Below are 23,191 nucleotides of genomic sequence, written 5' to 3' on the forward strand. Positions count from 1 at the left end.
TGTATTACACAAATATTTGACACAGCGGGGACATTGTCCATCCCATCACAGTAACAAAAAGGCAAATTGGTGATGCAGAGCACTGACAATACACGGCAAAAATCAAACACTGGGTAACATCTGACCAATTCCATTTTGATCCCTGAAGTGTGACCATGCGTCGGGAGGGCTCTTCTGTTAGAGCAGTTACACACATCAAATACAGCAGAGATACTGGAGCTCATTTACACAGATTTCCATATGTGTAGAATTTTAAAAAGATGCTGACATGTTCGGCCTAAATTTAAAATACATAAAACAGGGCTTGCCAAATATCTTGAAAGGCTGTGTTGTTTAATTGGCAGCCGAGATTCCCATTCATTGCATATTTTAAAACTTCCATCGAAATTTTGGAGTATCTTACGTGATAAATAAGTCCCAATGAGACGATCCTGCTGTAACGTCGCTAAGAAAGATTACTCTGCCCTAATCAGGGAACTGAAATTATTTCATAGTGCAGTCGCTTCAGTTGAGTGATCTGACCAGAGTACTGAGAAGAAACTGTTTCTTTAATCAGTCTTTATTGATTCTTTAGTCTAGGTGGCTCACAAAGGTGCCAACAGCACTATTGTTAGTTTTAAATAGGTCAAAAGTAAAAAATCTGTTTTTCAATCTTGCACCAAATGTAATTAAATGAAGCTAAATGATACATTATCCACCTGTATGCAAACAATCCTTTACTCCAGAGAGGAGATAAATGCCTTACTGTTTTTTTTATTCTTCAGGTTCATGTCTCACACAGTGCAAGCTTTGTTTCTTGGCAGGCCAGTCACCACTACACCCATAATCACTGAAGAACTCCCTCTTGGGCATTACTGCTGTAATAATCCCTCCCACAGCCTGGTGAACTGAACATCACCTTTGTCTCACCACACTACGAGCTCCCTCAGCACCAAACACAACGGTACTGCTGCATTATTTACTGAGAGCTCAGTGGAACTGTGAATCCTAAACTTGTTCATGCTGTGAGTTTGAATCCTAAGACGCTTTCTCGCATTTCTGAGGATGCAGACATTTACAGTTGTGGTCAAAAGTTTACACACACTTGTAAAGAACATGTACTGTATGTCGTGAGTCTTGATTTTCCAATGATTTCTACAACTCTTATTTTTCTGTGATGGAATGATTGGAACACAAACATCTGTCACAAAAAAACATTAATGCATTTTGGTTCCTTTATACATTTATTACAGGTCTTCTGGAAATATGACAAGATCTGCTGGGTCAAAGATATATATACAGCAACTTTAATTATCAATTTTGGTAATGTAAAAAGTGTCAAAAAAGTGCCTTTGTGGCATGACCTTTTAACTTCTTATGAGTAATAATGATTGATTGGTGACTTCTCTGAGCCCATTTAATTAAGGCTCCTTTGATATACTCATTAGACTCAGCCACAGCAATGGGAAAGTCTAAGGAGCTCACAATGGATCTGAAAAAGTTGATCACTGACTTGGAACAAGTCAGGAAAGTCACTTGGAGCCATTTCAAAGCAGCTAAAAATTGCAAACAACTAAGTATAAAGTGCATGGCACAGTTGTGTCACTGCCACGATCAGGAAGAAAACACAAGCCATCACCTGCTGGTGAGAAAAAATTGGTCAGGATGATCAAGAGTCTACCAAGAACCACCAAAAAGCAGGTCTGTGATGACTTAGAAGCTGCTGGAACACAGGTGTCAGTGTCCACAGTCAAGCGTGTTTTATATCACTATGGGCTGAGAGGCTGCCGTGCGAGAAGGAAACCTTCGCTCCAGAAGCGGCACTTGAAGGCTCGACTGAAGTTTGCTGCTGATCATATGGACAAAGAAAAGACCCTCTGGAGGAAAGTTCTGTGGTCAGATCAAACAAAAAAAATGAGCACAATGACCAGAAATATGTTTTGAGGGGAGAAGGTGGATCCTGTAACCCCAACACCATTCCTACTGCCAAGCATGGTGGTGGTAGGATTTTGCTCTGCCAGTGGAACTGGTGCTTTACAGAAAGTAAACGGAATAATGAAGGAGGAGGATTACCTCCAAATTCTTCAAGAAAACCTAAAATCATGAGCCAGAACGTTGGGTTGTGGACGCTGTTGGGTGTTCCAACAGGACAAAGGCCCTAAACATGCATCAAAAGTGGTAAAGGAATGGCTAAATCAGGCTAGAATTAAGGTTTTAGAATGGCCTTCCCAAAATCTTTAAACCCCACCAAGAACGTGCGTGTCAGAAAGCCAACAAATTTAGTTGAACTGCAATGATTCTATCAAGAGGAGCGATGCTGTATGTTTACTTTTGACCCAGCAGATCTGGTCACATTTTCAGAAGATCCATAATAAATTCATGAAGGAACCTAAATACATGAATGTTTTTTGTGACAAAGACGTATGTGCTCCAATCGTTCCATCACAGAAAAATATTTGTAGAAATTATTGGAAACTTAAGACTGTCATGACATACACTTTCTTTACAAGTCTATGTAAACTTTTGACCACAACTTGCCGTTTCCTCAGAGAGAGAAATGTTTCCATCACAGCAGAGCGGCAGCAGAGTGTGTACTTACCATTCACATCCTTCATTTCTCATCTAAATATTTGAAGATGCTTTTTGGCACCTTGCTGTGAGCTTTCTTGGCTGTAATGTTTTAAACATTCTTCTTTTGATTTTTTTTTTTTTTTTTTTTTTTTGTCTCAAACATCCAAGTTGAACCTGGCAAGTCTAACTTAGTTGCGGTTTAGAAAGCCAGAAGTGTGCAACACACACACACGCCGGATCTACCTCATTTCTAAACTTCACACCATTACAGCTGCACTGGTCCTTAAGGAGAAGTTTCAATCTGTTTTTTGTGAACAAAGAGGCTCATGAAAGACAAAAACCACTAATGATACACTGCAGATCACAGACAAAAAAACGCACTGATCTATGAAAGATGCCCCACACTCCCGCCTGATGTCTCAAAACAAATCCAAGTCACAGATAACATCCTCGTTTGCCTTTAGAGAACTTTATTTACATGTCCATATATAGCAAGGTTCACGATGCAGTTGTGAAAATACCTGTCTGCCTATGTGCCCTAACAAATACAATAGAAAAAACACATTTAATGTTGAGCGTTAAGGATGAAGATGATGCAGCAGAGGCCACGTCCCCAAAAACTGGAGAGTAGCTGCTGTTTTTTTGTCCTCGGGGTTATGGTTTTCTGTTCCAGGCTGGTTTCCTTAAAAACATCTCCAGAATCAGTTCATCTTTGTTCCTTTGTAAAGAAAAAAAACAAAAACAAATAAAAAAGGAACAAAGACAAACAGAGTCTCTGGACACTTTAGAGGAAACCGAGCTCTGTCATGTCATCTATGTATTGGAGATGATACAATCATGTTGCTGCTGAAACTTAACCAGGAGGAAAAAAAAAAAGGAACATAGCTGGAACCTCACAGCACACCATCCTGCCATCTGCCACGCATCTGCTGCCCCGAGGAGCAGCCACGTGCTGTGGACTGAGCTGGACCGGACCAGGCCAAGCTGACTTGGGCTTTTTCTTTTTTTTTTTTTTTTTTTTTCTTTTCTTTTTTTAAACACAGCACAGAATACGGACCGTATTTTTCCATTAAGAGTTTCCAACCCAACCTGAACCCTTCCCACACTTCCTCTGTCCCACGTCTCCGTCATTTTCCTCTCGTCTATCCACTCGATGTGGTCCGACTGCTCGCGAAAAATTCAAAGGCTAAAAAAATAAGTTTTTTTTGCTAATTTCTTGTTCACTACAGAGGTTTTATTTTGTTTAAAAAAAGGGAAAAAAAGGAACAAAAACAAAAGTTCTTTGGAGGAATCCCACAATTGCGCAGCTATAGACTAACCAGCGTTCTCAGAGCATTAAAAACAAAGTTCAGTTTGTTTCTTTTCCAGAGATGTGACTTTGTGCCCCCTTGTTTCTCTCTCTCTCTCTCTCACTGACTGTCTCTCATTTCTTTCACAAACGTAAACAAAAACAACAAAGTACGAGTTGAGTGTCTCTTGTTTCCATGCCACCGATGCTCTGTACAGTCATTGGTGCAGGAGGGAGCCTCAGCTCCGCCCCCTGATTATTAGTTTGCTTCTTTTTTTTTTTTCTTCAGCCAATCAGAGTTCAGTAGATGACTTCGTAGACTGTGGCCTTCTTGTCCCCCGAGCCGGTGACGATGAACTGGTCATCAGGGGAGATATCACAGCTGAGGACTGACGAAGACTCCTTCGACTGAACACACAGAGAGAAAGGAAGCCATATTAGAGACAAACTGTTTTAATACAGAAAATCACATGTTGACTTTTGGTTAAAGTAATTGTGTCCCGAAATAATCCTGTAATATTTAAAGAAGATTGATGACATGATTTCTCATCATGTCGCCTTATTATTGTGCTGTGCATGAAAGTCAGTGTTTGATGGTCTACCTGGAATATGCTGGATCCGTAAGGCGTCCGCCATGCATTCAGGAGGTTATCTTTGCCTGTGCTCACGAACCATTTACCTACAGGACGAAACACACGCAGCCATCAGCAGATAAAGCCTCAGGGGAGGTGAGATATGGAGGAGCCAGAGAGGAGGCGCCGCTTTTGTATAGAACAGGAAAGGTGAACAGGAAGAAACTGTTTTTGAATAATGGGAGAAGCAGAGAGATTTGTTCTGCTTCCCTGTGATTAAACCCACAGGTTATGTGATGTAACCAAACCATCAATCTATGCGGTGTGTATGTGTGATGTGCGCGTGCAAGTACGTACCGCAGTAGGCGAACTTGAGGGAGAGGACGCAGCTCTCGTGGAGGTGCAGCTGGTACTTGTCAGGTTTGGAAACGTGCAGGACTTCCACGTTGCTGCTTTCCATTCCCACAGCCAGCCACTCGCCTGTCGGACAGTAACCAAGAGAGAAGATCTGGAGAGGGAGGGAGGGGGAGGAGGAGGAGGAGGACAGAGTAAAAAAGGAAGATGGGAGGGAGAGAAAAAGCAATGAGGAGATGAGAGTGGAACAGCTTTAATCATTAGTAACCTTACAGTAGACTACTGCTCATCAGTCTGACTTGTGTATATGTGTGTGTGTGTGTGTGTGTGTGTTTACCTGTGAGGTGAAGTCATGTTGCTGGAGTTGGCGTCCCTCTCGGAGGTCCCAGCAGCGGACCGTGTTGTCCAGCCCTCCCGTCCACAGCTTGGTGCCGTCGTTGGAGATGTCGATGCAGCTCGCTCCGTCTGTGTGGCCCTGGAACTGCCTGCAGGGAGGAAACACACAAGAGCTTCAACCTCAACGTGAAAACACATAAAGCACATATACACACACACACACACACACACACACATATGTAAACCTTAAGTTTGCTTCTCTCTTCTTTCTACTTTATTTGAGGTCTTCACCACAAAATAGTCCCAGGATGAAAATTTTACCAAAGAAATTAAAACAACAATGACTGGAATGGAGACGTGTATTCGGAAGAATTTTAAGGTGGGTCTGTCATTTGAACAGTTAATTTAGAAAATTAGGGAGTTTGGCAAAATACTACAAATCTAAAACATGTTTGGCTGCTTTGGGAAATGGCTGGCAGCAACGTAAGCAGGTAGTGGTAAACTGTCTGAATCGTGCAAAAAACGTTCCTTTGAGAAGACTTTGAGAAATACAAGCAGTCTGTTTCTCACTGTTAAACACACAGACACACACGGTTGATGCTCAAAACTTAAGTCCATGTTCTCTGCGCTGCATCTATTCTCTCTGCTTTAGTTGCACATCTACAATGTTTGCTTTCCCATCTCTCCACTTTATGATTGATAGTGCAGATTGTGAACGTTTCAGAAATAACACAATTTGCTCCCTCCCAATGTACACACTTCCCTTTCTTCTCGTTTCCCACCTCATAACTTCTTTCATCATTCTCTCCTCTCCCTGCTTGAACAGAATCTGGTAACTTTTCTTTCCGTCTACTCTCCTCATCTGAGCGCAGGAAGCTTGTTACAGTCTCCTCCCTCTCCTCCTCTTACCTGACCAGGGTCTGGTTGTGAAGGTCCCAGACGACGATGTTGCCGTCGCTGCAGCAGGAGAAACAGACCTTGTTGTCAGGGGAGATGGCCAGAGCGTAGCAGGCGGGAGCAGACGACGTCAGCTCCGCCTTGATGCGGGGAGTGGGCGTGGCCAAATCCCAGATTGACAGTGTGCTGGCTTCCCCGCCGACGATCAAGGTCCGTCCGTCGGAGAGCAGCTTGCAGGAACGGATGTAGTTATCTCTGTTCTGATTGGACATAATAAAACAAGAAATGTGTAAAGATACACTTATTTTTGTACAGAGGCATATATTGTAGAACTGTACATTGTTAATGATGACAAGGGGACGACGTTAATCATGCTGTTACAGCAGTATCACAGCAATAAATAAAGATGCTGGAGAATTTGGCTTTAGTACAGCAACATCAAGGTAATTCATCATGTAAAAAGGCTTTTTTGTGTGTGTGAAGAGCACTTTTGGTAGTGAAGCAACATTATGAGACACAAGACGGACACCAGAGTGTAAATAAAAGTCTACAAACATCCGTCTGACTTGTCTCCCTTCCTCCCTCGTGTCTCACCAGACAGTCCAGCTGGGCCATGGGGCTCTTGCTTCCTGGCTGGCTGATGTCCCACACCTTGACGCAGCCCTTGCCTCCCGTGTAGACGTGGCGTGTGGAGGTGCTGATGGTGACGGCACACACCACCTCTCCGTGGTTCAGGGTGTGGATCTGGCGGGCGTGGCGAGGGATTCCCGGGCCCAGCAGGGCGTCGGGGGGAAAGGGCACCGGCTGCATCTGGCCGTCTGCGCTCACGTGGAATGAGTAGGCGCTGGAGAGAAGACAAGAGGAAAGAAATGGATAATTAAAGACTGCAGTAAAAACACTTCATCAGATGGATTAAATGAGCACTATTTAATACTGCTGAAAATTCACAGAATGTTTTTGTGTATTTTGGCATTTTTCCTTATACCTACATCATCTATTTCAACTTAGTGATGTCAGCATTTCCAGAATCACTTTTGAAGGATTGAGACTAAAAGTTGACATTTACCACTGATGTCTGCACAACTGAAAAATACTGTATATATTTTGGTACTGTGCTGTGAAAACATTACTGACGTCATGTCATCCACACTGGCTGCAGAAATAAGAAAAATACTCCAAACAACAAAGTGGAGCCAGAAATGGACTGTCTCGAAACATTTAAGTGTATTAAGAATGAAAAACAAGTTCAGGATGTACAAACACAACAAAGGATGATTGGTGCCGAACATTTTGACCTAACAGAGTTCTGGAGACTCAAAATTATTAAAATATTTTTTTCGTCTTTCATTGCTTGTCTTCTCTGTTCTCTTCTGCTGCTGTAACTGAAATGTGAGGAGCCTGAGCTTTTTTAGTACAGTTGGTAGTGAACAGGTGAAGATTTGGGTGATTAGCATGGAAGGAAGAGGAAACTCACGGTTTCCCGGAGGCGGCTGACTGCAGGCTGGCAGGCAGCCCAGGGACCCTCATGTGCGGGTGTGGAGACTCATAGCCCACCTGGAAGACACAGATACCTAATGTAAGAAAAAAAAACACACCTAAAAAAATATCTGAGAGGAGAGTTCATAAAAATGGATAATACAGAGATCATATAAGAGAGCCAAGGTCAGATTCTTAACGATAAATGACAATGCAGCCTTGCTTCCCACTGTTCTCAGTCTAGAACATTTGCTTCTTTTCCATATCCCTCTGCTGGCCTGTCTGGCGGGTTTATATGCTGAGGTATTACAGATGACAGTGACACTGAAAAGACAAATTATCTGTGGAGCGTCTAGCTCACCACAGGGGACCGTCCGTAGCCTGCGGCAGCTGCTGCCGCTGCTGCTGCTGCAGCTCCATTCATCTGGGGGGAGACCAAGTGGAGGCCGGCTCCGTAGCCTGCCGCCCCGGGCAAGTCCCCGTTCACCCCTGGAGGGGGCAGGCCAAAAGCCCCCGGAGGGTATGCACCCTGCACCGCCAGGGGGTTCCTCAGACCCAGAGCTGGAGGAAGGAAAACAGAAGGAGGAAGAGACCAGAGAGAGTTAATTTGTTGTGAGTTATCTAGTTGAGCAAACTATTGATCGAGAGAAAGAAAACTGTATGTCAGTCATCCACAGAGCTTTATCTATCACTTTAGCAAAGGCTAGAATAAGCTTCTCATTTTATTGAGGTGACTCTGCAGAGCCTTTCTGTGTGTGAGACAGCTGTGACTGACAGGCTGTGAACAAGCTGCCGCCTGCAACAAAAGGCAGGACAACGCTGCTGAGTGCAGCACTAGACCACTACTGACCCCTGCTGGCCACCATGCCTTCCTGCAGTGAGACACTGTGTGTATTTGTGTGTGTGTGTGTGTGCGCTCATTAATGTCTCATATATCCAATATCTGTGCATGTAGGTGCATCTATGAGCGCTTTGCACACACAGTGAGTGTGTGTGTGTGTGTGTGTATGTGTGTGAGAAAGCGGCACGGGGGTTTACAGGTGATGTGAGGAAATAAAAAAAAGAGAGAAAGAGATACACTGGAATAGATGGACGCTCATTATGAAGCAGCTCACAGTCACAGTCCATCACCTCTCCTAATCTTTCCATTTAAAAAGTGAAGCGCGCTGAATATTTTTGCCCACAGCTGCTTATTAAGTCCAGATGGTGGTCGGTGGTGGGGAGCTGGCTGACACCCATACCAACTACCGCGGCTCGATGTTGATAGAATCACTACATGTAACAAAGCCAGTGCACGCTAAAAAAACCCCATCTCTGCAAATGCTGAATGAGATTTCTAATTGATCCCCTGTGTGTAGTGAAAGCTTGTGTCCCTGAATGGAGGGCTGCAGACATTTATCTTTTCAGTCTCATGAGCAACATGCCAAGAAAAAAAAAAAAGAAGAAAATTATTTTTCCAACACATTCCAATTCAGGCTTCAACTTCAGAGATCAATGTTTCCTTTTAACAATAACATACATGCAAGTTCCTTCAGATGATGTGCACCAGAGGAAAAAAAATGCAAGCTTGTGGTCCGCTCTTACCTAGGGGGTCCACGCCAGGTTTGCCGGAGACGGGTCGGAACTGTGGGGGTCCGCTGGGTCCGGGGGTGTTTGACTCTTGAGACATGGGAGTACCTGGCTTCATACCTGGAGTACTGGACTTCTCCCTCTGGAGGGAAGGTGAAGAAAGAAAGAATTATTACAAAATAAAAAAGGAAAAGGAAATACATTTAGAAGGAAGAGAGAAATAAACAGAAAGTAGATCTAGATAAATCACACAAACAAGAAGAGAATGACAGCGAGGATGACTGAAGGCAGATGGGACTCGAGGAGCGCTGTGGGATGTCAACAGCCCAGACTGAATGTGTGTGGGATGTTGAATATACAGCATAATAACTCCGAGACCAACTATTGACCTTGAACAAAACAGCAGAGTGTGCTGACAGCACAGAAACGCTGATGTCCTATACTCCAACATACCATGTGTGTCTGAACATTTACAGCTAGGTCAAATATTTGTCTTTTGCAGTCTATGTGTGGGGAAAGTGAATTGAATGGGTAAATGCATACTGTGTTAATACAGATGTTTAAGTGTGTGTGTGTGTGTGGTACCTGAGGGGGCTCCTTGCCGCGAGAAGGGGAGGCAGCGCTGCTGGAGGAAGCCAAGGAGGTGGGGCTGGCCTGCGGGGGGCCATCCTTACGGGACGGGGGCATCTTGTCCAAACCGTTCTCCCTGGACGAGTAGGACTGCACACTGCGGGGGGACGACGGGTCCTGGATTCGAAACACAGCTTTATTAACACAGGACAGAAACAAAAGGTAGTGGTGCTTCGTCGCTAAAGAGATCCCTTGGCAATCAACCAGTGTGTCCCGTTTTCTTCTCGTGTTTATTTGTGTTTGATTTTCTGTAGGTGGCACTCTTTTCTTAGTTTGTTCAACCACAGGGCCTCATGCCAACTATACAGCTCTTCCTCTATTGATTCCAAACTAACTGCAATGAACATAAAAGAAATCAATTCCTGGCACCAGAGGAGTTTTCACAACAAAAATTCACCAAACACAGCACAAGTAAAGTCACTTTTATTATATGCACACAGGACACTTACATTATTCATGTCAAAGTTTTACAGTTTTTCACGTCTGTCCTAAAACAACAGTCAGGTGCCCAAGTGAAAACTGACATGTTTTTCTTGCTGTAATCATTTCTCCTGTTCATACTGACCATTAAGAGATTCCTTCATAATTCACCTTCAATGTAAGTGATGGGGGACAAAATCCACAGTCCTCCTTCCACACAAAAGTGTATTTAAAAGTTTATTTGAATCTGATGTGAAGCTTCAGCTGTCCAAAAGAGTAAAATCAAGCCAATATCTTAAAAAAGTTACTGTCTTTTTAGTGCATAATTCCATCTGTTTGTTACTATACATCCAACGCAGCTCCCTCGAGACACAAAGAGGAATTTATTTTACTAAAAAACTACCTGTGGAAAATATCCACTTCATTTGACAAACTCAGACAGCTGAAGCCTCATATTATCTTCAGATAAACTTTTTACATTTTTGCTCAGAAGGAGGGCTGTGGATTATGTGCCCTATTCACTTACACTGTAAGCGCATTTGGAGGGAATCTTCCAACAGTCAGTTTGAGCAGAACGAATCATTACAGCGAGCAAAACCTGTTTCAATGTTCATTTGGGCTCCTGACTGTTGTTTTAAGACAGACTTGAAAGACTGTGAACATATCCTCTAATATTTTTGGTTGACTGTACTTTCCGACCTCATTGCAGTCAAGTATGCGCACATGTGCTTTATGACTGTATGTTGGTGAATGGGTTGCAGGCCGAGGTGGGAGGAGGACAGGAGGGTATTGTTATTATTATTCAGATGGTCCTGCTGTGTTTACATGATGTATGCAGATGAAAGCTGTGAAGTGAGGCCAACAGAGGCCGGCGGCCGCCTACTAACCTCATCCACCACCAAATTATCATCACTCTTATCCGCATCGCTGCCCTGTGAGAGAAGAGAAAGTGAGATTAGATATGGTGCACTGCTGTCCGATGTATGTAGATCACATGTAGAAATATACAACAAACACTTGAACCAGAAGTGTGTGTGTGTGTGTGTGTGCGTAAGGCTGCTATTTTGCAAAGGTAGACATCTGAATGAATGAATGAATACATATTTTATATATATATAATTTATTAAAGTGAAAAAAATAGAGGAAATTAAATATTCTATCTTTATATTTCATTGTCTGCTATGGTTGGAATTTTGGTTAATTTATATATTCTAGATTTTTTGCATGCATTGCTCTTTTTTTTTTTACATTTCAGGTCTTCTTGAACAAAGCGATTATTCTGAACTTGATAATAAAATATGCATAAACCATAATACCCACAACTCATTTATCTCCTTCTAAAAATAATCCCATACAATACTTAATTTATCTGCCCTTCCACAATGACTTCAATAGATAAATGCCACTTTTTAGTACAGTAATGACAGCAGGGAGCGTGAATATTTCAATTTGTGTCTAAAAAGAGAGCAGGTCTCCGAAGTCCGCTTGCCTGCTACTATACAGACACCAGTGGTCTAATCTGATGAGGACTGGCACTGGTGTTGGGGGAAACTTCCCTTCAGTTACTTAAACATTTAACAGTGTTATGAAAGCATCCTCACATAGTCTGTCATGAACTCCTTCTCGTCAGCTTTCCTCTTCTTGCCATTGCTGAGGTAGTCTGCTGCACGACCCTTATCCCCATTGGACAGAGAGCTCTGCAGAGAGAGGGAGGAGAGGGGGAGATTGAAAGGAAAAAAAAAAAAAAGAGAGAGAGAGAGAGAGAGAGGCAAAGAGTAAAAGGGGAGGTGGAGGAGGAAGGAAGGAGAGAGGAGTGAAGAAAAGGGAGTGAGGGCAGAGAGGAAGGAAGAGGGTGATAATGAGGTGAGAGGGACTGCATAAATCATGTCAGACTCATAAGCTGCAGAGATGAATGTGAAAGAATATCAGCCTGCATCGATCGTCCAGCTCACTGTAGGAGTGAGAGGAAGAGAGAGAAGGCTTTAAGTTTTCTTTAAAGCAGCAAAAAGGATTGTGGAGCAGTTTCAGCGTGCTTTGGCACTGATGCACATTTTTTTTAAAAACCAGTTTTGTCACAATTTTAGCATTTTGTGTCGACAACTAAATCGTAAATCACCCGTGGTCCAGCATCAGTGATTAATCTTGCTGTCTAACAGCCAAAGAAAGCCAAATTTAAGCCAATAAGATGTTTTTAATGCAAGCATGAATAGAAATTTGAAAACAAAAGCAGAGGGTCAAACTTGACAAAACCTGCCTACTTTTAACTAACCACAGCTGACTAAAGTTTTGAAAGAATCAATGAACATGTATGACAGGACAACACAAAGTTGCACCTTAATAACATGTCAGCTGTGTTTAAGAAAAGCACATGCAGTGGGGAAAAAAGCATGTTGTAAATAATTCTACAAGTGGACAAGCAGTGCAAATCAGAAAAAAAGGACTAGAAACTGAATTGACATTAATTATATTATCATTATTTTTTTTACTTTTTTTTTGGGCAAGGATTTCCTGCTCATGTTCGACACTAAATTTTGAAATGTATGAAATTAAAGAAATGACTCCCAGCATGTATGTATGTATGAAAATGAATACAGTGTAATTTTTACTCACTGGTCCTGCTTCACGATCTGTTTCCAAGCAGAAGCACCCAACGCATCGAGATACCGGGCCACAGGACAGCGAAGGCAGATAAGGACACACACACGCGCGCGCACACACACACACACACAAATGAAACAGAATCCCATCACTTTACATCACTCTACAGTTGATGACTCAGTGGAAAAATATCCCTGAGGAGTGTTATTATCAGCAACACTCCTGTGCCCTGCCAAAAACCCAAAAGCAAAGCCAATCATCAGAATCCATCGAGCCAAGCTCTGGTGTTTACTCTACTCCCACCTCAGCTTGACGCTTCCATCTCCAAGAATCAAATCCAGTTCTTGTCCCGGCCCTAAACTCATCTAGAGTTTTACACTTTTTGCTCTGAGGACCAAAATAAGCAAACATGCACCATTTTAAAGTGTTCCTGTACCTCTGTGGTGTTCTGCAGCAGCAGCGGCGGCTGCTGCTGCCTCTAGGTGCGCTCTCTCATCCTTGGCAGCCAGCTGAGCCCCCAAAGCGCCGGAGAGGGCCAGCAGGCCGGACCCTCCGCCAAGTGCCAGGCCGGGGTGGGGCAGTCCTGATGGGTGTGGGCCCACTGGCAAACCCTGGGCATGCTGGGAGAGGTGCTGGGCCTGAAGCTGCTGCTGTAGAGAGGAAGAACAGAAGAGGAAAAAGAGCAAGGAGACAGAAGAAAGAGAGATTTGGGTGACTTACAAGCACTATAGGAAGTGGCTTAACAGGAAGAGATCAAGAGGAGAAAAGAAGGAGGGAAAGAAAGGGATCTGAGTGCTGCGATTGTGCACGAGAGGAGAAATGCAGAGGTCAGGGCAGTGGCTCTTAAAGAGGGGTAGGTCTGCAGCCAAATCAGCGTAATGGGAGGTAAAGTTACAAATATGGAGAGCTAAGATATTGTTGGGACATTTGTTAAGACCCATAATTTAAAGCTTGAAGTTTTGGGGCTATTCAGGTGTCTAGTAAGGACACTTGAATAAAAAAGAAAAAAATCCATTCTTTAAATATTAATAAAATAAAATCTATGTATTTTAGAGTGGGCTAAAGGATACCTCAAAAAGAAAAGAAAAGGAGGAAAAATAAAAATATGGGAGGATAAGGTACACACGCTATGAGGCAGAGGGGGGAGCCCACGTACCCCTATCGAAGCATTTAACTCCCCCATGGTCACCTGTTTGGCGCGCTCCATAGCCTGGACCACCTGCTGTTGATGCTGTGGAACAAACCAAGAGGTCAGTGAGGGCAGGTTCATACAGACTCATATTTATACTTTGGTTTCAAACTCTATTTCTGTAAACTGAATTAATATTAATTACATGCGACATTTCTTAATAAGTATAAAAAAATAATTTTACTTTCACAAACAGCATATTTGAAATTCTGGTCTTTTTTTTGCTCTGGGAATCATGTGAATGCATCGTTTGGCCATCGAGGAAAATGAATGTGCTTTGAAGTTCTGTCCATCTGCAGCTGTGTGTGTGTGTGTGTGTGTGTGTGTGTGTATGTGTGTGCGTGAGTTATTGCTTATTTTGTGTATGCATGTGCACACCTTCTGTGTCAGCTGCTGTAGGACAGGAGACAGAAAGGCATGCATGTAGTACAGAATGTGCATGTGTGTGTTTGTGTGTGTGTTTGTGTGTCCCACCTCCTGTGACAGGAATGGGATGAGCTGAGCACAGATCACGTTCAACCGTTTGGCAATCTCCGTCTGAAAGAAGAAAAAAAAAAAAAAAAAAAAAAGATACTGTCACTTTGATGAATAAACACACACACGCACACACACACGCACGCACGCACAGAGAAATACTTGCAGAGCCAAGATTGAGCATGAACAAAAAGAAAACACACACACTCATAAAAAGGTTACACACACACACACACACACACACATACACACACACACACACACACACAGAGCGTGGCTGTGGCCTGCTTCTCCCAGGGCCAGTGTGGTAAATATTTCAGCTGCTTACATCTGGTCCATGCATATGGAAACTCTGCCAGGGAGTTTGGCTAAAATATTCATGGACAGCATCTGCTGTGGCCACAGTCAGCCCACACAGAGAGAGAGTGTGTGTGTGTGTGTGTGTGTGTGTGGCTCTCTCATAGGCTACTTTTGGGGACAAATTTCAGACTTAAGATCAATTGGACGGCTTGTCCTACTGGGGACAAAAACCCAATTGGTAAAATGCTGATTTTTGGGTCAGTGGTTAAGGTTACAGTTAGGTTAAGCTTAGGTTAGGGTTACTGTTAGGCAAGTAGTGGTTAAGGTTAAAGTCTCCGGGAAATGAATGTAAGTCTATGTAACGTCCCCATAAGTGACCAAGGACAACGTGTGTGTGTGTGTGCGTGTGTTTCTGATGTGTCCTTGCGTGTCTGTCCGTGTGTGTGTTTGCATTCTGCATGCTTGGGTGTTGTGTGTGTTTCCTGCTGGGGGTCAGTGATTCTTGCTGTGGGTGTGTGTCTGTCTCGATCTGCTCTACTACACAGCCAACAGCCAACTCTTCCTCCCTCCCTCCCTCCCTCCCCCTCTTCATCATCTCTCTTTCCATCCCTCTCTCCTCCTCTTCATCTTTCTTTCCATCTCACTCCATTTATCGCTCTTTCCATTTCTCCCTTCCCTCTATTAGTGCAGTAATCAGTGTTACACGCTCTGACATGTGATGTCTAACGCGCGCACACACACACACACACGTTTAGCGGCAGGCTCAACAAGGCCGTTAGGGCCAGTAATGATATGCATGCAGAGATCATGACAACATCATTATGGCTGCAGGCTGTTTGTCTTGTTGACAGCTAGACTTTGCTGTGTGTGTGCGCGTGCTCACATGTGTGAGAATTCATGAGCGCGTGTGTGTATGTGTGTGCGTGTTTGTATACACACACACACACTTCCCCACCCCATTCTCTCTCTTAAGTGATTTATTGATGCCGGACTGAACTTCCACCACCTCCTTTTTCTCGTTCTTCCTCTCTCATGCACTCTTTCTCTCTCTCTCTCATTCCTCTTGCTTGCCCACATCCCTCCCTCCCTCCCTCCCTCCCTCCACTCTCCATTTTTCAGCCAGGCGGCGTGCTCCCCCTCCTCCCCTCCCTCTTTCCTTCCATCCTCTGAATCCATCACCCCCACCCCAAGGGAGACAATGATTTCTTGTTAGAGAACTCCAACTACTAAATGACATCTTCAGGAGAGAGAGACAGACAGAGAGAGGGAGAGAGAGAGAGAGAGAACATGAGCAATCGAGAGAAAAGAGGATAAAGAGAGGAGGACAAAATGGGAGAGGGGAAATGAAATGAAGAGGCAGAGGAAGGAGAGGAGGAAAAGGGCAGATTGGGTTGAGGAAATGACAGACAATGAACCAAGAATGTGGGAGGGAGAGGAGAAATTGACAGAAAGAAGAAACAGAAGGAAGGCGGGGGAGGAAAATCGAGATTGGGGGATGTGGATGTGGTGGTGGTGGTGGTGGGGGGTGTTGAGTGGCAGTGACACGTCAAAAGCGGAGCGACTGAGATGGTGAAATGAACAGAAAGAAGAAAAAGAAAAAGAAAGACAGAAAGAAAGAAGACGGCAAGAAGGCAGTGACCTGATTTAAAGTGAAATTCAGCATGGACTGTATGTCTGTAAGGAGACAGAGGTGGAGGGAGGGTGTACAAAAAAAAAAAAAAAAAGAGATATATAGAGAGAAAGAGAAATCAATGGAAAGAAAGGGGGACGGAGACAGTGAATGTGAAGAAATGGAGATTAAGAGAGAGAAGCGTTAAAAAAGACAAAGTAAGACAGCAATTGAAGGGAAAAGGAGAAAAGAGGGATAGGGGGCAGAGAAGCAGGGCAGGAGTGGGAGGGATGGATGGATAAATGGAGGGATGGAGCGGTAACAGACAGGGATTTATGACGGGTGAGAGGAGAGGCTGTTCTGGGAGCTCGGGGAAGGGCAGAGTATTCTCATCTGTGTGTCTGTGGTGGAGAAATGAATTCTGTTTGTGGATCCTATTAACGCCCCCACAGCATAACGCCCCTATATAGGTCCATCAGAGAGAGGATTGACATTACAGTGGTAGAGTGAAAGAGAAAGAGAAAGAGAGAGAGAGAGAGAGAGAGAGAGAGAGAGAGAGAGAGAGAGAGAGACTGAATGGGGCAAAAGAAAGGAGGCAGGGATAATAATGCAAGAGAATAATGCAAAGCTTTAGGAGGCAGGAGTGCTGAGAGAGGGGGCGAGAGACAATATGAAATGAATGAAAATACACAGAGAGAGAGAGAGGGCTCAAGTTCACTCACCTGTTTGTGCATTTCAATGTTAAGGCCGTAGGACATCTCATAATACTGAAACACAGAGAACATCAGTTAATATACATGATGGTACACAAACAAATATATGAGACTGACAGCCAGTCAGCTTTAAAGTGTGCAGTAGGTGAAGCTAGAAGGCTTTATTTAATAATAATTTGAATATTTCCTGTGTAAAGTAGGAATATGAATATCTACAAACTTGTACATTGTAAAAGACTGAATAATAACTGGCTGGTTATGCATTATTAATACTAACTCAATAAATACTGTACATAAAACACACCTTATTACAACTTCGGCAATCATTTCCTTACAAAATAGGAAATTTTAAGTTGAATCATCAGACCTGATGAGTCTCAAAATGACATATTGAATTTGCTACACATTATTCTTCATCTGCTATAACTGTTGGAGTCATTTATATCCCAAAAGCTTAAACTGATGAAGTTAAACTGTCGACTTTGTTTCATCTGCACAAATATAAAAATCAGAAGTGATACAAATGACAACATAATTGTCTTTTGCTGAACACATAAAAAGTTTGAGACTAGAACCGATGACAAATTTGTTGACTTCAAATATTCCAGCCATTACTTGCAAGTTAAGTCATATTTACATAAACTGGTAACTTGTTTTTATAAGAAAATTCAATTAAAAAAAAAAAAAAAAAAAAACTCCAAAAGAAAAATTTTTGTTTCAGACGATGCCAACCCGAGCATGTGCACTCTGAAGTTTCCATTTGTCCCTAAAAGCACATTGCCACTAATTCCACCTTGACTCTGCTGAAAGTCAATGACACAAAAAATGACCCTGAGGCGAGATTCGGAAGCCAAAATCCAGTAGCGAGGCGGGGAAATTGTCGCTTGGCAGAAGAAGGTGACAGACTATTGCAATAATCATGTCTAATGTGAGCTATTTGACCCTGGCTTTTATCCGAAAGTACAAGGAGCTGTGAGGAAACGCAGGAGGAGATGAATGCCATAGAAAGAGACAGGTGAGGGTCTCTCTCTTCCGCTCTGTCTCTCTCTAACTTCAGAGGTGGACGAAAAGGAAAGCATTTTAAAGTCAGATGCCTCGAAAAGTGACAGCCTGACATTTGCTTTTCAGCGTGGCTGGTTGTGGAGAGAGGAGATTGGCAGTTGGGCAGCCAGAACATCCTGGCAGGATGAGAGAGAAGATGGCAGGGGTCCTCTCTCTCTAGACATCTTTCCTGGCAGTTAGCATGCATGTGTGTGTGTGTGTGTGTGTGTGTGTGTCTGTAGCACAAGTGCAACTGTGTGTGTGTATCTATGTGCGTGTTTTCGGTACGTGTGCTCCTCTCTCTGTGTATGTTTGTCTGTGTGCCTCCATAAAAGACGCCTTTCCTGGCAGCTGGCAGCTCTGCTTGGCAGTTGGTGTGCCAAGTTTCGCCTGTTGCTTAGCAACATCCAAACTCCCCCAAATCATCAGCCAGGAAAGGAGACCTGGCCTGTGCTCAATGCCAGCTACCCCCCTCCCCGTCACTAAAACTTCAATCCCCCCACAAGTCCCCACTCTGTGCCAAGATTGCCACATAGCTCTTTTTTTGGCACAGTGGGATCTGGGCAGCCTACACTCAGTCAGCTGTGGTTGTGTGTGGCTCTGATCACAGGTAAATCAAGGCTGGAGGTTTGCAGGCTTAAAAACAAAAGAAAGACAAAGAGTTTTAGCCTTTCCTTTACCCAGACAAAAGATCTGCTGATCACGTATCCTTTACAATCACACTGCCCCAAATATTCACAGAGCGCTGCCTCGGAATGGCACGACTTTAGATGAACAGAGCTATCTGCTGAGAAGAAAGGTGAGCATGCTTCATTTGTTTCTCTGCCCAGATTCTCAGAAATCATTCTCGGATTCAAACCATAAACCATGTGGTCACATGCTTAGTTCTGTGACTTCTGTCCTCAGCGATGAGATGCAAAAACTTCAAACTTTGAGGAATACCTACTGATAGTGAGCGAATGAAGCAGCAGGATCAGAGAACACAGCATGTGATCACACAAACCACTAACTGAGCAGAGTGGGAGGAGATAACAACCAGTGACACAGTAATAAAATAAGAAGAAGTCAGCATTGGTCACTGGGTAGGGTACAGAGCTGCTACCAGCAACAACTTTGATCATCAATTAATCTACAATATGTTATAGAATAATAAAAAAATACCATCAGAACTTCCCGAGATAACATTAAAATTTCTTGTTTTGTACAACCAACAGTCTAACTTAAAATAACAAAATTCACATTCAAGAAGCTGAAACAAGTACATTTTTTGGCTTTTTGGCTTAACTGTTGCAATTTTTTGGTCATTCAACTAATCAATAAATTGACTAATGGTATCAGCTCTGGTAGAGTTCTGCAACAACTGTGCCAGGGTTCAAGATTTGATTCCTACTGGGCTCAATTAAACATATATTTAATCATTATTCTTGGTATTAAAACTACATCAGATTCTTAACTTTTTGACATTAACAACCAGCAATATAACTCACATAGTGTATCATATACATTTAAATAAAATATTAAACTCTTTCTTTTATATTTAATATTTAAATTATCTGTTTAGGCTTGAATTAATATCAGACAGACACATTACAGCACAGACACACATAGTTGGGCATTATTTCAAAACTTAACACTACTCAGTTTTGGTACCAAACCCAAAATGATGCATTTTTTTAAAACCTACTTTTAGAACTATAAACAGATTTTTCAATAAACCATTTTTTCTGTTTAGCAAAAGAAACAAAGCTCTCATATGTTAAATATTCTCTGAACATAAGCAGCCACACAGGAACTTGAATGAAACAGTCGATATTTTCATTCAAAAACAATGTGATCAAAGAATTAAAAAAAAGATGATAAACAGCTCTGGACGGACGTGGACACACAGCGCAGGAGTACATATCTCTGACACCAAAAGAAACACTTGCAAACACAGGCAAAAGATTGCACACCCGTGTAAATGCTGTTTATTCATAAGCTCTATAATGTGTGTGTATGGTAATGTGTGTGTGTGTGTGGTCTTGTGTGTGGTTTTTGGTGGGTGTTGTTTGGCAGCTGTTAACAGATGAAAGGGATTCAGCGAACTTGGCAATGCACTTGCTGTGGGTGAATGCGGAGAGGCATGGGCTCTGTGTGTGTGTGTGTGTGTCTCTTACCATAACGTAGTGTCTCTGGATCTCAGTCTTCTCTGTGGCCAGTTTCTCACATTCCAGTTTCAAACTGCAACAGAGAGAAGAGTTTAAAACATTGTACTCCATATAAAAATACACCATGAATTAACAACATGACAACAAATTACTCACTCACTCACTCTCTTTCATCCTCTCTCTCTGCCTCTCTCACACTCAGTGGGGGAGGAGGGAACAGGGTGACTGGGGTGCTGACAGCCCATTATCACCTCAGAGCAGAGCAGAAATAGACAAAGTCACGCTTGGAGCCTGAAATCCAGCCAAGACTGCAGGCAGGCACATCCAAGGTGTCTCTCTCTTTCTCTCTCTCTCTCTCTCTCTCTCTCTGGACAATTTTCAATCTATCCATGTGTCCTCTCACTCCTCCTCATTTTGTTGCTTCCCCAATTATCAGCCAGCCCATCTGCCTGTCTAACCGATACCCCTTCTTTCACATTCAACAGTGCACTTTGGCAAGTTTCACTGAAGTCGAAGCATCTGCTTTAAGTGGGTCAAAAGTGCCGATTCTATCTGAAAATGTAAAAACTCTGCTTTATTCTGTTTAAACAATCACTCCTCTCTTTCTACGTTTAGATCCATGAGTCACACAGCTACCACCAGGCCTTGCATGGAGACTCTCTCTCTCTCTCTCTGTCTCTCTCTCTCTCACACAAACACACACACACACATCTCTGAGATGATAGCAGCCAAACACCTCTCCCATGTGTCCTATATTTCTGTCTCTCCTCTGTGTCTGCCTGTCTCTCTACACACCCAAACCAGTCTCAGGCGTCCTCTAAAATTGGATAACGCCAATGGCTGGATTTGCACACACACACACATTTCCATCTCTAAATGTGTTTGTGTAACAGGTCAAAGCACACAAACACCTCCCTTGTTACCTCTGCAACTCTCTCTCCCTCTCTCTCTCTCTCTCTCTCTCACACACACACAGAAATACACTCTGCCCTCCCTCCTACCCCTTCCCTCCCTCCCCAGAGAGGTAGTATATTTGGGCCCTCGGCATTTTATGCCGACTTGTTTGCGGGCGGCAGATATATTGATAGGGGGGCGGGGGGTGGGGGGGTTGGGGAGGGTGGTGGTGTGGTGAGAGGGTCGTTTGGCGGAGGAAAATTAGAATATGATTAATACCGCAACATTACCCCCAGCCGCAACAGGTAATAACGGCCCCATCCGCTCGCCTTCTCCAGCTCCGCGTGCACACACACACATAATTGACTCATTTATCATTGCCAGCCAGTTGAGGAGAAGAGGGACGAGGGAGGAGAGGAAGAGAAGCGGGATGGAGGGTGGGAAAGGGTGGTGGTGGTGGTGGTGGTGGAGGGAGAGTAGTGAGGATTAAACCCCCCTACCCACCCACCACCCTATAGATTTTATTACAGTGGAATTGCCTCTCGGCAGAAGTCACTCACAGCTGGGCTGAGGACTAATGCGACTGTCGTGCGTGTGTGTGTGTGTGTGTATGTGTGTCTGTGTATATGGCTGTGAGTGTGTTCATCATGACATAAACTTAGGATGAGCTTGGAGAAGCAGAGCCACGACCAGACACGCATGCATGCACATACGTAAGTGAAGTAAAGATAGAGACAGTTATCTATCTGTGCAAATATGAGTGTTTGGTGTGGAATTCCTGCATTTAAAATACATTTCTGTGATTCGGACTGTAACTTAAGATTTTCTTTAGCAACTAATCTGTTGATTCTTGTTTTTAACAATGATATAAAATGTTGAAAAATAGTGACAAAGCCCATAAAACTTTACTAGAGGGTGTGTGTGAAGTGCTTGCTTTTTTGTCCAACAAACATTCCCAAAACACCAAAGATTCAGTTTATACAAGGCAGAGAAAAGTAGCAAATCTCACATTTGAGAACATTAAAAAGTTAAAATTAAAAACAGTTGGGGCACCCTGGTGGCCTAGAGGTTTAAGGTGCCAACCATGAACAGCAGTTTCCCCTGTGTGAGTCCAGCTGGAGCTCTTGTTGCATGTTGTTCCCACCTGTCTCTCTCCCCTCATTTCCTGTTATCTCTCAAAAAATACATTAAAAAACAATTGTTGTCAATTATTTCTTGTAGATTGATCAGTTCATAGACTAATCATTTCCACTTGATGATTAATGACAACTAACGGTTCAAGGATGCGTGCTTTCTAATAGAAAGATCTGTAGCTGAAACAGTTCATCGACTAATTGATTAGTTGATCAACAAAAAACCCCAATCTGCAACAATTTTGATAATCGATAATCGTTTAAGTTCTTTATCAAGCAAAAATACCAAAAATGTGCCCGTTTTGACTTCTCCATTGTGATGATCTGCTGCTTCCCTCAGTCAAATATCATTGGGTCCTGAACTATTTGAACAAAACAAAAATATTCCCTGATATTCCATAGACCAAACCTCAATCATTTCATCAAAACAATAACTTATAGATTAATCAATAATGAAAATAATTGCTGGTTGCAGCCCTAATTCCAGCATGTCACATTCACAAAACACACAACACAAAACCACCTTGAAGCATATGAATGAAGTCAGCTATGCAGGTAAATACACTAAACATTGTCAAGAACCAAAAAAAAAGGAGAGAAAAACCAGTGTCTCTACCCATGAAATCTGCCCTCTGCACAATTGCATTACAAGGTTGCATAGCAAATGTGTACACAAGTACACACACTCACTCACTCACTCACACACACACACACACACAGTGTGCAGACGGACACTTCTTGTGCTTACAGGGAAGACCCCAAGGTCGCACTCAGAAAGCAATAACCATTCCACACAAAATGGACTTCAAGGAATGAAATTACAGTGTGTGTGTGTGTGTGTGTGTGTGTGTGTGTGTGTGTATGTGTGCGCCATTATGTGACTGTAGGAGCATAAAAGAGTTGGGGGGGCGGGAGGGGGGGAAATGAGGGAAAGAGGGGACGAGAGCGGTGAGCAGGAAGTGGGTATTTCATGTCGAAATGATTGCCTGTAATAATTAGTC

The 23,191-nt window shown here is 43.1% G+C and overlaps 1 protein-coding gene across 4 annotated transcripts in view; it reads right to left on the bottom strand.

Moving 5' to 3' along the window:
• Positions 1–4,106: 4,106 nt before the first annotated feature.
• The window catches only part of tle2a (TLE family member 2, transcriptional corepressor a), a 45,495-nt gene continuing 26,410 nt past the window's right edge, over positions 4,107–23,191 (bottom strand). For 2 of the 4 annotated variants that reach the window (XM_067597090.1, XM_067597089.1), the window contains exons 3-20: positions 20,173–20,236; positions 16,985–17,029; positions 14,354–14,416; positions 13,817–13,921; positions 13,127–13,340; positions 12,703–12,719; positions 11,694–11,789; positions 10,980–11,024; positions 9,628–9,789; positions 9,058–9,184; positions 7,835–8,034; positions 7,472–7,551; positions 6,592–6,841; positions 6,010–6,257; positions 5,102–5,249; positions 4,768–4,918; positions 4,441–4,517; positions 4,107–4,246 (exon numbers count right to left, since the gene is read on the bottom strand). In XM_067597090.1, the coding sequence (XP_067453191.1) occupies positions 4,139–4,246; positions 4,441–4,517; positions 4,768–4,918; positions 5,102–5,249; positions 6,010–6,257; positions 6,592–6,841; positions 7,472–7,551; positions 7,835–8,034; positions 9,058–9,184; positions 9,628–9,789; positions 10,980–11,024; positions 11,694–11,789; positions 12,703–12,719; positions 13,127–13,340; positions 13,817–13,921; positions 14,354–14,416; positions 16,985–17,029; positions 20,173–20,236 (2,200 nt within the window). In that variant the 3' untranslated portion in view covers positions 4,107–4,138. The remainder of the gene's footprint in view (positions 4,247–4,440; positions 4,518–4,767; positions 4,919–5,101; positions 5,250–6,009; positions 6,258–6,591; positions 6,842–7,471; positions 7,552–7,834; positions 8,035–9,057; positions 9,185–9,627; positions 9,790–10,979; positions 11,025–11,693; positions 11,790–12,702; positions 12,720–13,126; positions 13,341–13,816; positions 13,922–14,353; positions 14,417–16,984; positions 17,030–20,172; positions 20,237–23,191) is intronic. The other 2 variants (XM_067597092.1, XM_067597091.1) reach the window with 2 other exon arrangements.

Source organism: Thunnus thynnus, chromosome 8 (assembly GCF_963924715.1).
Source record: "Thunnus thynnus chromosome 8, fThuThy2.1, whole genome shotgun sequence".
Classification (NCBI taxonomy): domain Eukaryota; kingdom Metazoa; phylum Chordata; class Actinopteri; order Scombriformes; family Scombridae; genus Thunnus; species Thunnus thynnus.